Source organism: Polistes fuscatus, unplaced genomic scaffold, assembly GCF_010416935.1.
Source record: "Polistes fuscatus isolate 324 unplaced genomic scaffold, CU_Pfus_HIC Scaffold22, whole genome shotgun sequence".
NCBI classification, from domain to species: Eukaryota; Metazoa; Arthropoda; class Insecta; order Hymenoptera; family Vespidae; genus Polistes; species Polistes fuscatus.
The window spans coordinates 2,377,169-2,395,826 of record NW_025113099.1 but is presented as its reverse complement, the minus strand read 5'-3'; the positions used below and the strand labels follow the sequence as shown (position 1 = coordinate 2,395,826).

At 38.0% G+C, this 18,658-nt stretch overlaps 1 protein-coding gene across 9 annotated transcripts in view; it reads left to right on the top strand.

Moving 5' to 3' along the window:
- The window catches only part of LOC122518041 (endoplasmic reticulum membrane sensor NFE2L1), a 92,782-nt gene that overhangs the window by 28,980 nt on the left and 45,144 nt on the right, over positions 1 to 18,658 (top strand). For all 9 annotated transcript variants that reach the window (XM_043636706.1, XM_043636702.1, XM_043636698.1 and 6 more), the window contains 2 exons: positions 1,840 to 2,013; positions 8,416 to 8,500. In XM_043636706.1, coding sequence (XP_043492641.1) covers positions 1,840 to 2,013; positions 8,416 to 8,500 — 259 coding nt within the window. The remainder of the gene's footprint in view (positions 1 to 1,839; positions 2,014 to 8,415; positions 8,501 to 18,658) is intronic.

The window sequence follows — 18,658 nt, the reverse complement described above, 5'->3', positions numbered from 1 at the left end:
AGAGGAACAATTAAGATACTTATTCAAAGTTAAGCACGATTTCCCGTAGTTTATTTCGATAACGATACCTGGCAAAGAGAGAAGAAATTGTCACATATAAAATTAATTTGTTACGAATCACATCATCAGATTTGTCCATCCTAGATTAACTTCCTTCTTGAATCTTTTCTATTCTTTCTTTTTTATTTGTTTTTTTTTCTTCTTTCGTTTTCTCTCGTTTTCTCTTTCCAATTTCTTCTTCCTTCTTCCGTACAATTATCCCCTCGTAGAGAAATTTCTTCTTCGACGATGATGGCGGGAGAGAAAATAAAATAAACGTCGAGGAAGGGAATGAAAGGGTAGGGAAGGGAACCCAACGCAACGCAACGCAACATCCGACGATGTTAAACAGACCACGATCGAGTTGTTACGCCTGTCCACCGTGAAGGAATCGGCAAATCTAATCGCTTCCTCGTTCAATTATCTATTCAGTACCCCGTTACCCGTTCCTCGTACGTATTCTTTCGTACAGGACGTTTCACCGAGGAAATCGTAACGAGCCTTTTGATTTCCTTTCCTTCTTTGTGCTCGAGACAGTTCTATTTCCATTCTATTTTCTTACTTTTTACGTGCTGTCTTTAGAAAAGTTCAACGATGGCGGTGTTTATGGGAAACAAGTTTTAGAACCTTCCATTTACTTAAACGTCCGTTTCAATTTCTTCTTATTTCTTTTGAATTTGAATTTTTGTTCAATATATATATGAACAAATTTAATCCTTCGACTGTTTTATGAACGCACATACGTGTGTTGTCAATATTAATATTAAATAATTGATTATTCTTTTGATTACTGTTATACTTGAACTGTTATACTTTTATTTATGTATTATTTATTATTTTCTTTTTACATTTATCTACTTACTGTGCGTTATTACTAATATAATGATAAGTTTAATAATAATTACATAATTTTAATTTTTCTTTTGTTTTATCTATACATTATATTGTACTTTACTGTAATTAATGGCCTTTAGGGAGCCTAGGCTCTAGGGTCAATAAAATATTATTAAATAAATAAATAAATAAATTACATAAAAATTATATATATATATAAGAAAACCTAAAACTTTAATTAATTAAATATAATTGATCATTAGATCTGGTGTTAAAATAATATCAATAATAATAATAAACTATTCAGCATTGAAAGGATTAAAGAAAGACAATCAATCGGTATGAGAAGAGTTAGATAAAGAAAATAAGGGGTTATGGGGAAACGGAGGAACGTTGTATTAGATTAGCGAAGAAAATTCGTAGATTGGTTAACGAGGCTGGATAAGTTATTTGACGAAATTGGCTCAATTAAAAGTCACGGGGCCAGCTGCCCCGTACGATTGTGCCTCGTCATGTGATTGGTCCCTTCTCTCGAGTCCTTTTCTTCGATCTTCCCTCCCCCTATCCTTTTCTATCTATCTCTTGCTCACACACACACACACACATACATATCCTCTTTACTCCCTATCTCACACCACTTTTAGATGCATCGATACTCGAGCATCATTAATCATGCACTTTTGTACGTACTCGTCGATGGGACTCCCTGCAAGGGACACATCCGAGATGCGCGCAACAAAAATGAGAATCGAAAGGGCCTATAGAAAGGTGGTGGTGGTGCAGGTATCAAACAACGTATCGTTCCTATCGCTAGGAAACCTATTAATTTATATCGGACTAACTGTAAATGAGAATTACGAAAAGAAAATATCTTACCGAGTTTAATATCTTGCATAAAAAAAAAATATTGAAGTGACGATGCAAATCATTTTCGAGATTAAGTTTTGCTATCCCTTTATGTTCCAGGACATGGATCTGATCGAAGTACTTTGGAAACAAGACGTGGATTTGGGTTTCACTTTGGTAGAACCTACTAGTACAACCTCGAAGAAAAAAGTATCAACGGGTTGCGAAAAGGAATCGGAGGATGAGATCGAAAAGCTCAAAGCTTTGGAAGCCATCAATGCGACCAATCAGAAGGTAAATTTCAACGTGATTATTTCTCAGATTGTAACGTCAGTTGTCGCGTTGTGTTTTATTTCCACGTGTTTCTTTTCTTTTTCCATCCGAAAATGTTAGGTTCGTTCGGCACAAAGGCTGCCGAGATTTCTCCTGTCGATTCGAACAACCTCCTCGGAGGTACCAACCAAGCCGTAATTATCGATTCGTCGATTAAGGACCATTGTTCGTTTGGTCGTCGTCGTCGTCCAATGACTTCCCGCTTTCTCGCGCGACGTATTTTCTTCTTTCTTCGATGCCGAGGGGCCCAACGCAGACTTTTCACACGCTCTCGCATACACGCACACAACACACACACACAGAGTAAGAGAAAAGACAGAAAGAAAGAAAGAAAGGCAAGAACGGAAAAAAATGATCGTTGATATCCCATCGGCGGCCGCCGTCATCTTCTTTTTCATCTTTTGATTATTTTTCTTTATCGTTAATCGCATACGGACGAGCGAAAGTAGGAAATTTTTCTTCGCGCAAAAGAGAGAAAACCCATAAGCGGTTAACATTTGATTTTTCTTCCTATATTACGTTTTATTTTTATCTTATTGGAAATTGTGTATGTGTATGTGTGTGTGTGTGACTTTTATGTCGTTAAAGTGACGTTTAAAATTGGAATAAACGATTTCGAGGACGATTTCTAGGAGGAAAAGGAACTTGAAGAAAGATGAAATCTCATTAATATAATACTCGTTCATTATTGTTGATTTAGATTCTGTGTTCTGTGTTCGCGAGTATGATTACACGAAAGAAACGATCCGTGTCGGCAGATCTATATCAATCTGGAAGTAGACATAGTAGACATCAAACAAAGATAACACAGCAGTCGTGCTCGAACAACTCTGGAATTCGGTATTCGGGGTGGCTATCTCTTCACAATCTTCAGATCTTGCATTCCATCGACTATCAAGGAGTTCGTTTCTCTCGTTTTCTCTTTCATTTCTTTCTCTTTTCTTTGATCATTTCTATTATTTTTCTATCGATAATCATAAATTGATATTATAAGATTGTTAAAGTTTTTTAAACAGATTGACAACTCGTGTTGTTGTTGGATAAGAAATTTCGTCGCAGTAATAATCGGTAAATAAAATGAAGACATTTCTATGATACGTGTAGATTTCCGTGGATCGATAATCGGTCAAAGGGCACTTATAGTCCTACGAGAAGAAGAAAAAAAATAAAAAGGGAGATTAAATTGGCAGAGAGAGAGAGAGAGTTCAATGGTAGCCGGCATGTCCAGCAGACACCAAAAAAGATTAGGCACGAAAAGTGTATATATACAAGCCCACGCGTCGTGCTAGGATATAATCTTCTGTTATATTATTTTCAAAAGCTTCGGTATCGATCGTTCATCTTATCTTCATCGGAAATGGCACGAACTATTTATTCGTCCATAAATTCGTCACTTTTTGTCCTTATTCAATATTTAACACCTTACCACCACACCCGATCACGGAAATTTCCTTCGTGATTCTCATCATTTAAAACGTATTACTCCTGTACTATACTTTTTCTTACAAATGTGTGTTCAACCGAATATGAGAATAAAACAAAAGTATAATCAACTGTTCCTATCTTGAATAATATAATTTGATGTTTTGTATGTATAGAAAAAACACACATGTTAGGTTCGAATAAGAAAATATGTGTCGGGCCTATGGGGTTAAACGTGTTCTATTCGTTTTCTCGGGATCGTTGTTCAAGGACTCGCGTGTTTCGGTGGATGGACAGGAAGGGCATTTAAGAAGAGTATCCGCAAGCCCCATGAAGAGAAAAGAAGAGAAGAGAAGAGAACGTTTGTAGGATAGTCACCGAGGATGACGTTGCATCGACGTTCTGGGCGGGTAGCTCATCAGACTTCTCGACGGTTCTGTCCTTCCTTCTCTCTTACAGCATCCTTCGTTGGTTCGTTGGTTCGTCTTCTTCTTTTTCTTCTTGGTTTTCTTGGTCTTCTTCTTTTCTCCTAAGAGTCGTCCCTACTATCTCTTATCCTCCACCTTTCGGTTCTTCCTCCGCGAAGATCGCATTGTTCCAGCGAGTTCTACCTTTGTGAGGACCACGACGCCGCCTTCTTCTCGAAGGCCCAATAATACATGGAAGAAGGCCCTTCTCGGTCCCGATCGAAAGCGGACAGATCGATACGAGACGCCGTCCGCGAGCGTTCATAGCTTCGGAACAAAGAAGAACCATCTTTCTTCCTTTCTTCCTTTCTTTCTTCCTTTCTTTATTTCTTTCTTTCTTTCTTTCACAAGCTTATATTCTTTTCTTTGCTTTTATTATAGTACGGTTTCGTCGACAACCATTGTCAGACATTTTCGAGATTGTTTTAACTACGCGAACAGAAATGTATCTTCTGAAAGATGATGTCTCTTCTAAAATTGCACGAATTCTTTTATTATTTAAATAATAAATAAGAAATTTCGTTAAGTATACGAGGGAAGGAAATTACGTTTGAGGGGAAACCAATCGATATATAGAATTATTTATTTATTTATTTTATGGAATAAATTCATCGGTGATAGATAAATGGGAAGATAGTTGGAAATGAAGATTATTATCAATTATTGAGATAATATTTTATAGTCGATATAAATTGATTCCATTAATGCACTTTTTTAAACGTCTTTCAAATAATTCCTAATCAAATTTCTATCGATCAAATCTCTCAGAAGAAGAGATAGATTTCTACCAAGAATATCAAAAAATTGAGAGTGGATCTTTATGAAGTATGTTTCGATAAATAAATGGCTTTCCTTTTCCCATCGTTAAAAAGTGCTCGACAAATGATATACACGTTGTGTATCTTCAAAATAAATCCTTCGAGTTCTTCTTAGCGTTATTTCCAAACGCGTGACTCGGACGAATTTTTAATTCACAACTTGTAAGATCTAAATGATTCGCATTCGTCTCGGCGACAGGCTCCATTAGAATCGGCTCCGTTACGAAATGGACTTAGTATCGATCCCCACCCCCCTCCTCCCTCCCTCCCTCATTCCACCCTCTTTCTTTCTATCTTCTTCAAACCCATGCAAAGTAAAAGAAAGAGGAAGATAAGGAGACGCGAAGTTCTAGCAGCCAGGAAAAGGAAGTTTGATCGAAAGAAGGTCTGGGGGGTGGGCTTGTGGGGTTGTGGGGTTGGTGGTTGGAATGGGGCTTGGGAGTGGGGTAAGGAAAGAAAGAAGGAACGAAGGAAGGAGAAGTGGGATCTCGAAAACAACGCTTAACTTCCATCCCCATTCCCCCTTTCTACCGAAACCTAAGCATAACCCCAATCTACTACTACTACGGGGGATGAGGTATAACCCTCCTAAAATGTATTCATAAAACCATCAAAATGGCTAGCGTTCATTTGTTCGCACGATGCATCGACGGGGGTTCAAGCAAGATGATAGATGTATACAGCATCCCTCGACATGAAGCAGGAAGAGGGGGAGCACCCTCGATCGTTTCGAGAGCAGCGGCCGATGTGATGGTAGAACGGGAAACCCTGGTTGGTCCTGCCAGGATTTAACTGATGTGTGAGAGAAAGAGAGAGAGAGAGAGAAAAAGAGAGAAATACGCAACGGCTCCAAGAGATTGGAGCATCCTAGTTGGGAGGCGGGCGGACGGGGGGGGTTGAATTCGAAGGGTCGTATTAATGGTCCTGGAAATTGAAAACGCGTCTGGCAAACCAAAGTGGGTTGGCCTCTCTTCCTTTCTCTTCTTCCCCAACCCCTCACCGTTCCCCTTTTCTACCCACCACCTCTATCTATCTTCCGTCCTGTTCTTGCCTCGATTGTTTTCACTGGCTGAAATATATATCCGAACAAAATGGCGTATCTCGAAAGCTTTCCTTTGGATTAATCTGCTCTCGGTATTTACAGATCAAAATTATATAATAATATTCTATATATATATTACGAATAATCACACAGGTCTTCGTGGCTCAAGTGGTAGAGCGTTCTTTCGGTATGCGAAAGATCCCGGGTTCGAATCCCGGGCCCCCTCTCGATTTTTTAAACAATTGAAGCTCGAATTTTTATTAGGAGAGTTCTTCGAACGAACAAATGCGTCAGGGTTTTGCGTCACTAAATAATTTATATATATTACGAATAATATTATAATCAAATGTTTAATATTTATATTAATAAATTGATGAATAAATTATATATGCATAGGATCGATGTTTAATAAAATCGGATTGACTAGTATTATAGATAAAGTCTTTGTCGGAGTGAATTGATATTAAGGTGCCAATAACAAGGATGATGGGAGTATCGATTGGTGTATCGCATGCAAGGTTATGGGGTTTGTATCGAGATACAAATGCTTCACGGAACGATGACTCGCTTTGATCATCGTCGTTGTAGTCGTCGTCGTAATCGTCGTCGTCGTCGTCGTCGTCGTCGTCACCGTCACCAACACCATCACCATCACCATCACCATAACCATCGTCGTGGTCGTTGTGGGTCGGATTCTTCGATACACGATTGCAGTTCGATGTCTATGCCGAACATTGATTTCATATTTATTCCATGTGATCGAGGTGAGTTTTGATACGCTAAATACACACACACACACACACACATATATATACACACATACAAGCAGAAAAACACGTAGAGACAGACAGACCTCGTTCCGATTCGAGTAAAACGATTGTGTATGGCGTACGAGGGAACTCGTAACAGTTTCTTAATTGAGAGCTATGCCAGCGAGAATACTGCTGGCCCTTCTGCACCGATGACAGGACCTCCTTTGTCGCGTCCAACGAAAAGAGGACGCAAGGTATCCCTTGGAAAAAGATGATGATGCTGCTAGTTCGAACCGATGACCGTGAAAAGTCATCGCGAGTTATCGAACCGTTGCCTTATTTCACGTCTCTCTCTCTCTCTCTCTCTCTTTCTTTATTTTTTCTTCATTTTTTTCCATCGCCGTTTGCTTTGGGGGAAACAATAAAAAATGATCACGACCAATCGCGTGAACGAGAAAAGAGGATATATTTTATTTAATATCAATTATGTCATCAGAAATTATCAATCGGAATCGCAATGATCGTTCATTTTCACTTTTAATCCGTTCCCACGTAGAAATGTTATATTTTTTATATACAAAACGAAATTCCAACAACAACAAAAAATATATCTTCGACTCTCGAGAATGAATTCCAAACGTTCGATTGGCTTCGTGAAAAGTCGAGAATAAGGCTGAATAAGAGGGACAAGGGGAAGAAAGGGGAGAAGGAGAAGGGTGTAAAAGGGAAAGGGGGAGGGGAGAAGAGGGTCGTGTTCGTGGATATCGAACTTTGTATTCATAACACTGAGGCCGAAATAACGCGGCACTCAACGGACGATACATCACGCGGAGTGAAAAAGAAACGAAAAAAGAACAGAATGAGATGGAACCATGGGGTGGAGGGAGGGGGTTGAGAGAGAGAGAGAGAAAAAAGGAAGAAGAAAGGGTGGATAAAGAAAAGAGAAAGAGAAAGAGAGAACGCGCGTGGTTGTTGTTGGATGGCCACTATCAGAGGCTCTCTATGATTAATGATCGGAGTATAATGCTGTTTTCATTAAACTCATTTCAGTGCAGCACGTATATAGCGTTGCCATGATCGACCTTTGGTTCAGGGCATACGCGCGCCCTTAGCTCATTTCTCGACAGTTGCCTCTGCACGCTTGGGACTTGATTATGACGTCTATATGAAAATCGGCCTTGAATACTCCCCCCCTTTCCTTCCCTTCACTTCCCTTCACTTCCTCCCACCTCTCTCTCTCTCTCTCTCTTTCTATCTTTCGTGTCTTTTTCTTTTCTTTCTCTTTCTCTCTCTTTTTTACTGGCAGGGTTCTTCTAATTTTTCGTTGATATTGTCGTTCATAGTTGCAGGACTACTACCACGTCACGATCGTATAAATTCAATGATTATTCTCTTTGTGTTTGGTAACTTGTAAAATTGTTTTTAGAGAGAAAGAGAGATATCTCATTTGGATAATTAAAATAAATAAAATGTCAACTTTTCCTCGTTGGTGCATCGGTGGTATAAATTGTTAATCGCTCGTTCACTTTGATGGCCGATAGAAAGAGAAAAAAATGTAGATTAATTATTCCACGCTAATCGTTTATTATACCGGTTCTCTTCCTTCCATCCTCATTTTCCAGATAATTTAACGAGTTCGTACAGTATGTGGTATGTAGGTATATAGATATACGTTTAATAAGGATACACCTATAGGTATAGTTAGCTAGGTAGCTAGCTAACTTGCTATACCTTGTGCGAACCAATGTCCGAGGTTAATGCGATAATCCTCATTTTTTATCCTCTTCATTTTTAACCCTTTACGAATGATTACTCCATGCCAGGACTATATGATTTTTCATTAGAAGATACATTATTTATAGGAGGATCCCGAGGGGGTTGAGGTAAAGCATCAGGAGGATGATGATCCTTGGGCAGGACGCAATTACACCGTGGATCTCGAAACTGGTGAGTCGGTAATTCGATTTTTCTTTATTTTAAATGTCATTTGAGATTTTGTTTCCTTTTTTATTTGTACAATGTGTTATTACTTATGATGAGATAGTCAACGTTACATTTTATTTGATTTCATTTTGTTTTTCGTTTAAAACGATCAAAATATATACATTTTGTATAAAATTAATTCAAAAATGATTCGACCCCTCCTCCTTGGAATGATTTGCTACTCTTCGGCAATGATTGATAACGCGTGAACGTCCTATACTTACTTACCTTCTTACTTATTCGTAAAATAATGTTGAAAAAAAAATGATACCTCGACTTAACGATTTATCTTTCTCGCGAGTTCCCAATTAAAGAAGTCGATCAAACGTGCAGGAACGCCGTACACGCTCCCATTGGATTTCTTTGTGCATCGAGCGAACAGCTGAATACAAGTTGCTGGTCCTTCGTTGGCTGCTTATTCTCGGACCGTGTCGAATTAACTTGGCAATTTGTAAGAACCAATTTTAGCATCGAGTCGAAAGCAACCGAGCACCTGGCGGCACCTTTCGCGTTTATAATTACCATAAACGCGACCGGACCAATGCTATATCTCGCGAACGTCGAAAAACTTTTGATCAAACCTAAAAGAAAGACAGACGCGGAAAGAAAGAGAGAGAGAGAGAGAGGAACTTTGACATTTGATAAAAGCGCGCGGAACGCGTCAATCAATTTGCCAAACATTTCACCTAACGAATAATACGAACTTTAGTTTCATATCAACGAGAAATGCATATGGTTATTCGTTTTTTGTTATATCGTTGTCTGTCGTAATCAACTAGAATTCGAAAACCTTTATTTCAAACTTTAGATCCGCATTAATTCATCGATAAACGTTTAATTGACGAGACTGACAAATGAAAAAAAGACAATTTGTATAAAGAATTTTCTTGACGAAAAAATTCGATTCTCGATCGAAATAATTTCAACTAATCGCGCGTATCACGCGAATTACTCACAGAGAGAGTGTGTCACCTATACTTCTCGGTATTACCTGGCATCGCAATCACGAAGAGTGCATCGTAAGAAATGTAAGAAGTCGTAGGAGAAAAAATATCTAGGGTGACACAAAACACGTGTGTGTAAATCCGAGTGAGAAATACGATTGGACGTTGTCGCGACTCGTACAGGTAACACATATATGAACAAGAAAAATAAATAAAGTAAGAAAGTATGAGAGAGGAAGATGATGATGATGATGAGTATGTGTCGCGTATACATATATATGAACATATGTGTGTGTGTGTGTAAAAGAGAGTTGGTACTCGGATCGAAGGGACTGCACTTTATTCAGGTAGGATAACGACGGGCTTTGCCAGGCAGGTACCAGTTCCGGAGGAGTCCAAGAGGTCGGGGAGTGGCATCAGGAACGCCCTCGCTACCTTTCTCCCCTCCCCCTTCCCTTCTTCTTCTTCTTCTTCTTCTTCTTCTTTCCTGTTCTTCGTTCTCGAGTCCCGACTTGGCCAGCCCTTCTTTAACTCCCTTCTATACTTCCCCTCCTCCTCCTCCTCATCCTCCTCCTCCTCCTCTTCCTTTTCCTCTGCATTTAATTACTTTGCGTTGAAGCGAGCGTGCTCGTTTCACCGTGAACCCCACTCTTCCCTTCGGCTTTGAAGATTCAAACGTCGAGGCAATTTACGAGTATCCTCTTCGTCTCTCTTTCTTTCTTTCTTTTCTCTTTTTTTTTTTTAAATCTTTCTCTCGTTTGTTCATAAATTTGTCATGAATTTTTACTTTTACCTTTAGAATGTAACGTTAATGTTAACGTAATTATCCTAATTAATCGTGTTTTCCATTCTTTATCTTTCTATTGTTTTACTTCGAAGATATTTTTTTATTTGTATTAATTTTCTCGCATTTCAACGTAAATATAAAAAGTTTATATAATTATCGTTGGAGAGATTTTACATTACAGATTTTCATATAATTAAAGTTAAAAAAAGAAAAACAATAGGTATGTTAAATCCCCGACAAATAATTATCGAAGATCGTAACATTCACCTTTACTGTCAATACAATTTTTGTTGAATTTTTATTCTTACTCGTGCTTCGATAACCAACTAAAATTCCAATAGAAGGACAAAGTTAGCAGCGAACAGCGGCAAATAATTAGCCTCTTGCAATAGGGGTCCCGTTTTATCGACGATAATTGCATAATTAACGTCGTTGGGTTCTTTGTCGTTGATTTTATCTATACACACACACACACATATATATATATATACACATATATTCAACATAGTATAAACCGTATCCGTGTAATCGCGTTAACGTTTACGGAAATTAAATGCTAAAGCCTAGTGGTATGGTATGTTATAAATAGTATGTATGGTAATCGAAGCAATCAGTTAAAGTTTTTTAAATAATAATAATAATAATAATAATAATAATGACAGGAATATAATAAAGAAAAAAGAAAAAAAATAAAACAGTTGGACCGTGCGCAAGGAGTTCGATGAAGCTGCTTCGCGATTCGATTCGAGCAATATAATAAGTTCTTTCTATTGGTCGAACAGAGGAAAAGGATCGAAGGAGATCGAAATAAATAAATAAAGAAATAAAGAAAGAAAGAAAGAGAGAGAGCAACGAAGCTCATTACGCGGCTATCTCGTCGTCGATCGACTCGAGCCTATTCGACGTACGGCGCGTGTGATTAATGAGCCGGGCGACTGATATACACAAAAGCCACTCGATTTCTTTGGCCGTCCCGTCGTAGTCCCAGTGTTCCTTCTCTCTGCCCAGATTTATCGAGAGAAAATGGAGATCTAAAAAGTTGCCGGCAAGATGGCGGGACCTCGGAGGAAACAACACACTGTTTCCTACTACCAGCCTGTTCTGTTGCCTCCTCCCTGCTTTACTTGCTAGTTCTTGTTAATGTCAACCCCAGACTACACTTTTTTATATTTTTCGTGGGTTTTTTTTTCCAACCTTTTTCACGTTATTATTCTTTCGATGAAATAGAAAAAGTATGGTAGCCATTAGAAATTTTTTTCTTGATAAAGATTTGATCGGTTTACTAGGTTGTGGTTTGAAGGGGAATGGAAGAATCGTTATGATTTTGTTATTTAGAATGTATCAGTTAAGTCGGTAAAAAGGTATACTTATAAAATAATTTATTCGTAGATACGGGATTGATAAGATAATATTATATGTTATTTCTTTTTTTTTTCGGTTAATTTTATTCGTGGCAATGAAATTGTTCGTAAAAATTTGAAATCGCGATTCTAGTCAACTAATGAAATGTATTTCAAGATAGAAAGAAATAAAGAACATATTTCATTGAAGAAGAAGAAGAAGAAGAAGAAAAGGGATGATGAAAACATGAGAGAAAAAGTAAGAAGGATTATCATCGTGCGAGTTGCTTGTACCAATTTGACGAAGCATGATGGATTACACGCGGCCCAGTTGTTCAAAGTTTATATACGAGTTGAATAAATTATCATAGCATATTGTCTCGAGAGCGTGTTAACTTATATCGGGTGCGCCAATGAAATAACTTTGTAACGATGATCGTTGGATCATCCTTAGAGATTGTCTTTTTTTCATTCGTCGAGGAAAAAAGTCAACAATTTTCAATCGAACGATAATAAAAAAAGGAAATACATTCTATTATTCGTTGAATTTTATTATTTAGGGTATACAATCAAACCTTGGATTACGCGTGTGTTCCACGAGACACGAGGTAGACAATAAAATCTTCATTTGATATTAAAAACCGAACGAACAGAGTAGTAAAATCAACGAAAACGTATTCGTATTAGTAAATAAATTACGAATTAACTCGTTTCATTTTTTTTTACTTATTAATATTTTATATTATTTATTTATTTATTTATTTAATAATATTTTATTGACCCTAGAGCCTAGGCTCCCTAAAGGCCATTAATTACAGTATAGTACAATCTAATGTATAGATTAATTAAATAATGTATAGATTAATTAAAATTATGTAATTATTATTAAACTTATCATTATATTAAGTATAGTTAACTATATACTATACTATATATACTATACTATACTATATATACTATACTATACTATACTATATATAACTATACTATATAGTAACTAGAAGTTACTAGTTAAGTTAGTAACGCACAGTAAGTAGATAAATGTAAAAAGAAAATAATAAATAATAAATAAAAGTATAATGGTTCTATGATAATAGTATAGTAGTATTGGTTCAAAGCAATAAACATATGGTTAAAAAAAAATATTATATTTATATAAATAGATAAATTAATTGTTTAAACAATGTATCCAAATTTTCTCCATTATATATTTCTTATGACGAAATTTCCTATGATATATCAAAAATTGTTATAGATTACGAACACGTTTACAAAAGGAATGATACGTTCGCGAACTACGAGGAATTTAAACTGTATTTAAAACGTTATCACGATGATTTCAAATCCATATTCATTGTCAGAGCAACCTCGTTATTACCTATCGAAGATAGTAAAATCGATTCGTTGGTTGAGTCGAGGCACACGAGGAAATCGTATAATGGGCGTTCAATTTGCTCGACTCCGCCTTTATTCGACGTTATCTGCGTTTGAAACTTTGAACGTTAAAATCTTCTCGGCGTAAGGTTTTTTCGAACGATCGCACACAGGAAGGGAGGGAGGGAAGAAGGGATGAAGGGAGGTTAGTCTTCTCTTTGTCGGAGTAAATTTTCTTTTTTTTTCTTTTTTACATAGAAGATCTTTGAAAGGAGAATAAAAAAAAAATTATGAAAGGAGGGTAGGAGGGAGGGAGGGGAGAAAAAATGGTCATCATCGTTCGATACGGGTACTCGAATATAGGAGATACTACTCTTATGGGTAAAGTATAGAAGTGGGGGGGGGATCGAGGGGTTGGTTATAGGAACGCATGCGTGAACTGTGTAAAAGGAGACATCTGCCACGTGCGCGGGCGTTGCAGGCGGCGCGTATGCGTATCCCCATGCGTTCGACAAAATCTCTTATGGGGGAAGATCGTATTGGAAAGCATGGCCGCATCCGCCATGCGTACGCGCAGACGCCTCGACGTTAACTTTTTCCTATCTTTCTTTCTTTCTTTCTTTCATTTTCTTTTTCTATTTTTTTGTTGTTGTTTCTTTTCTTTCACTTTTTCATTCCGTTCTTTTTCTCCCGTTTTTATTTCCACTAGAAAATTAATCGTTTAAAAGATCGAAGTTCTCCTCGCCCCTCGATTCTACTTTCCTCGGAACAATTTATTTTATATGATCGGCAAGATCGTTAAAGTTCAAATACATTGATTTAAAAGAAGAAGAAAAAAAAAAAAAGGGGAAAAAGTGAGCATACAAAATTGTTCTATATTCGATGTAATAAAAATAAAAAAGAAAAAAAAAAGTTGCAATGGGATAATAATGCACTCGATCGAACATTGAACTTTTTCCACGTTAACGTTCCTATTTTTAATTTCCGCTTCGATTCGTTACGAGCTGGTACCTCGCGCTCTTCGAGGAAGGGAAAAAGAAAAGAAAAGGAAAGGAAATAATAATAATAATAATAATAATAAAATAAAAAAAAAATAATAATATCCAACTGCGGGGCAATGCGTGGCAACGGCCGTGACTAATTTCGTTCGACGGTGCTTTCGAAATTGGTAAACGGAGAGGAGCCCGGGCCGCCGAAAAACTGAAATTCATGGTGTGTTCCTCCTCCTGACGTAAAGCACCAAATTCCATATGCTGTTATACTTTCCCAAAGGAGCTAGGAAATCCATTTGTTTCGAATATTTCTTATTGGTCATCGTAGATTAAGAAAGAAAAAAAAAAAGAGAGAGAGAGAGAGAATATATTCCAAAGGTAATACTTAATCGTATCATTAAATTTGTGCTTGTTAGATACGTCAAAGGGTGGCGTGGTCCAGTGTTTTCTGATTTCGCGATGGCCGGTCAAACGAGAGAGTGATGGAACTTTTCTCTTTGGCTCGTTGTTAGGGAGAAACCAAGAGAGAGAGAGAGAGAGAGAGAGTACTGGAATCAATATTTGGAGCCGTACGTGTTCCGCCATGTTAGTACGACTATACCAAGCAGAAATCCCCATGGGGGTTGCGCGAGTTGCTGGGGCAGGGTCGGGGGCAGCTGCCCTGGCGTGTACGGGCTCGCAGGGATACTCGGGGCCATGACTTGGCACATCCACCACCCTCTGTATAACACGAGCACGCACCATTACTCATATCGTGGCTCGTTGCACGCCACGGATTCGTCCTGAATCCAGGAGGGCACTCTTCCCCGGAGTAGAGCTGGCTGCTACTACGATTAAAATAGACGGGGCTACGGTTGCTGGTCAATTCGGCTTTTTCTATTTTTCATTTTCCTAAAGAAAATGACGATAATAATACAACTCGAACTCGTTGCTTGCGTAATACAACATTCCTTTTTCTTTTTTTTTTTTTCTTTCTTTCTTGAAATTATTCGATAAGAAGTAATAAGCACGTACAACAACAATTCGTTATCTTTTTTCAACAAGTGCATATTGCAATACGATTCGTTCCAAGGTCTTCTTCGCTAATGTTCGATAATAAAATATCGAACTGGTTTTTCTTCTCTCTCTAGTACATTATTCCCTAGGGATATTTTCTATTTGTTTTATTTTTGTTTTCTCATCCTTTTTTCTTTTATTTAGTCGCAAGTTTTTATTTTACATTAGCGTAATTCGTGTAACGGCATGACGTCTATGAAAAAAGAAACATTCCTTTTCCAAGAAGAAGTAAGAAATTTCGATCGAGATTAGGAATATGATGGCGCGACGCAGCTAGCTAGCTCGGCTGGGAACATAATTAATCACGAGAAGCAATAACTCATAGGCAGAAGGAACGTTTCGACCAATCGATCTGAATTCCAACGGTGATGGTAACGTTTAATTAATCATCTTTAGAGACTGGACGAGCAAGAAGAATTCACGGTTTACTAATACGTCCTACGAGGAATAATTTAATTAGGCAAAAGTAAGGTCCGCCTAAAGGAGAAGTTACTACTCGAGGTGACTTAAAAAGAAAAAAAAAAAGAAAAAGAAAAAGTCTAGTCTCCCATCGACAAAAGATTTCGAATTCATCTCTGAATGAATATCAGAAGACTCGAGGTCTTCTTCTTCTTCTGCTTCTTCTTCTTCTTTTTAATATTTCTCTATCGTCGGATTAGAACATTACCATAAAACTCGTATTAGGGTTGAAGATATAACGATGACAAGGTGAACGATGACAGTTGGCAAGTAACGATGAAAAGTTGAAATAAGTGGCACGTCTCTCCGCTGTTCGGCTGCCTTTTTAACTTTTCGAATTTCTCGCCAACAATGGAGGAGTGTTCCTGACGAAAATTCGACGAGGGGTTGGTTGTTACCTGCCTCTCGAATACGCCTACCATCATTTTCTTTCAAACATTTTCTCAAATTCGTCATCACGATCATCATCCTCCTCCCGACCATTCGCGAAAATAACAAAAGACTCGATTTAACTTCCTTCGAATTTCTTTCACTCGCTAAAATAATCCGAAATTCAATTTTATTCTATCGAATTTTTTGCTCCGTGGCGAATCAATTCGAGTAATTGAAAAATTCGATCTGTCTACGCGTAAATACATTGACTCGTACGTACTTTCTTACGATCGTACCTACGAAAATACAAATTCGAGTACTCGAGAATAATGTAAAGCCAAACATTAAATAAACAACGAACGAAGTTGAGGACACTAAGGTAGGCCCCTTCGCCAGAGATCGTGTTGATTTAGGATAGATATGTATCAGAACGCGTTCCTTGAGGTCAACCTGTCACTTCAAGTACCATTAGCCCTTTCTAGACACCCTCTCCAGACACAACCTTCAACCTATCATTATTGCATCCAATCATTCCTTTTTTCCTCGACCTACTCCTTCCACGAAACACCTTCCTGAGAAACTTTCTCCCTCTCCCCCCGACCCCTTTCTCTCTCTTTTTCTTGCTTGCTTGCTTGCTTGCCTTCTTTCTCTCATTCGAGCACCTCTCCGCGGACTTTGTTTTTCGTTACGAAGCAAATTCCTTTCTAGTCGATTAATATTTAACAATACACACTCATACGCACACACACACACACACACGTAAAAAGAGTTAGTCGTTTTTGCATTCGAAAAGATACCAGAAGAGACTCGCGAACGGGTTTAAACTTTGTGTGAAATCTGCCGATCAGCACTTGCTGAACCCATCCTCGTAAAGAGAAAAAGAGAGAGAGAGAGTAGGCTTCGTCAAATAGAAAATTTGTTCATTTTCCGTACTATTACGATTCACTTATGATCACTCTTATTCTGCGAATTTATCAAAGAACAACGATACGGTATTATCAATGAATTGATTTGAAATCTGATCTGTCATCTGAAAAGTGTTCGCATCGTTTCTGATCTGTCATCTGAAAAGGGTTCGCATCGTTTCTCTCTCTCTCTTTGTTCTTACGTTCTGTGAGAAAATGAATGAATTCGCACTGGGAACCGTTTTTAAATCACAATTTTTGTTGTCTTTATCTTTTTTCATTCACTTCAGGGTCAACGTCGTATTATCTCGAAGAATCTTAACGCGTTGGTCGAAAGAATCACACAGCACTAAGTTCACTAACGTTCACCTCATTATTTTTGCCGAGTTTTTGAGAAACAGGGAGAGAAAAAGAAAGAAAGAAAGAAAGAGATCAAGATCGTAGAATCTCGTAAAGAACACGTCGTAAGAGCACCATCAGTATAAGCACCAGCACCAACAGAAGTAGCAGCAGCAGCAACAGCAACCAGCACCAGCAGTTACTTTGGTACGTCGTTTCGTACCAAGTTGAGATCGTATCGGGAGTAGGAAGAAACGTTAAGGAGAAGTTCTTCTAGTTGCAGTTAACGCGTACTTGCCTTTCGACCTCGCCCTTCTTCTTCTTCTTCTTCTTCTTACGCTGTTCACATCCCATAAATTCCGAGCTTTATTGGTTGATATACTCGAATACTTAAATGACAAAACTTATTTTACTATAAATTCAATTATTTAAATGTGAATATCAAGGACACCACTTTCATAATTATGGGGCACATACGCGATGAATTATTTCCTGAAGAAAGTAAGGAAGGAAGTAAGGAAGGAACCCAGACTGACGATTCGGTTCGATTTCCAGACCGAGAGAGACTAACGGGAAGGTCTAACTTGCTTCGAACTTTTCGGTAGTCGAAATGTAAAAAATGCACCTTCTAAGCATGACTTGACTACCGGTTGCTTCCTCTCCATCGTCATGGACGGACGACGCGTGGCCATCGAAAAGTGCAACCTAAACACGAAGACCGAAGCGTCATACTATGAGGCGGCAACAATGCTCATTGACGGCGGCGTCCACAAGATCGTGCTGAATGACTCGTAACAACCTCGTACGAGGTGTGAGCTGGTTTTCTGACCCCGTTTTTATTACACTTAACCGATACCTTCTTTTCTTTATATTCTCTCACACTTCTTCTTTATTCTCATCGTCTGCACCGTTAACTCTCTTACATCCTTAATCTCAAAACAAACAAACAAACAAACAAGCTAACAAAAATTCGTAACAGCTGATTAGAATCGCGTATTTTAAAAGAAAACAAAAATAAAAACGGAAAAAGGAACTAAATAATGACACGATTATTATTTTCAAATCAAATTCATCGTACGGTTTCACGGTCAACGAAGCGTACCACTACACCAGAACAAACCCGTACGATGCGTATTAACAAATCCGCTTATGTTAGACCCGCGCTGCTAGAAAGCTGCGACATCGGCCACGGCCGTTGCCCGAACGATGACCGACGTTTTCCAACGTCCATTACCGCTTTTAATTGTGTTACATACTCGCGGTTACACGAGACTCGGGATACTCATTCGATACCTTCGATTCTTATTCTTATTCTTATTATCGTACGTTGGTATTAACTGGAAAATATATACGTATGATTTCTATCTCTCTCTCTCTCTTTCTCTTTCTCTCGTGATGATGTTTTCTATCGCGATGATAAATGATCGTCTATTGACCTTCGAAAGAAAAAAAAAATAAAAGAAATAATTTTAATTGTAGATATTAGTAATCGTTAAAGATAGGATCATAGTTTATTATGCCAGCAATAATAAGCCGTATCGTTGTTACGTTTAA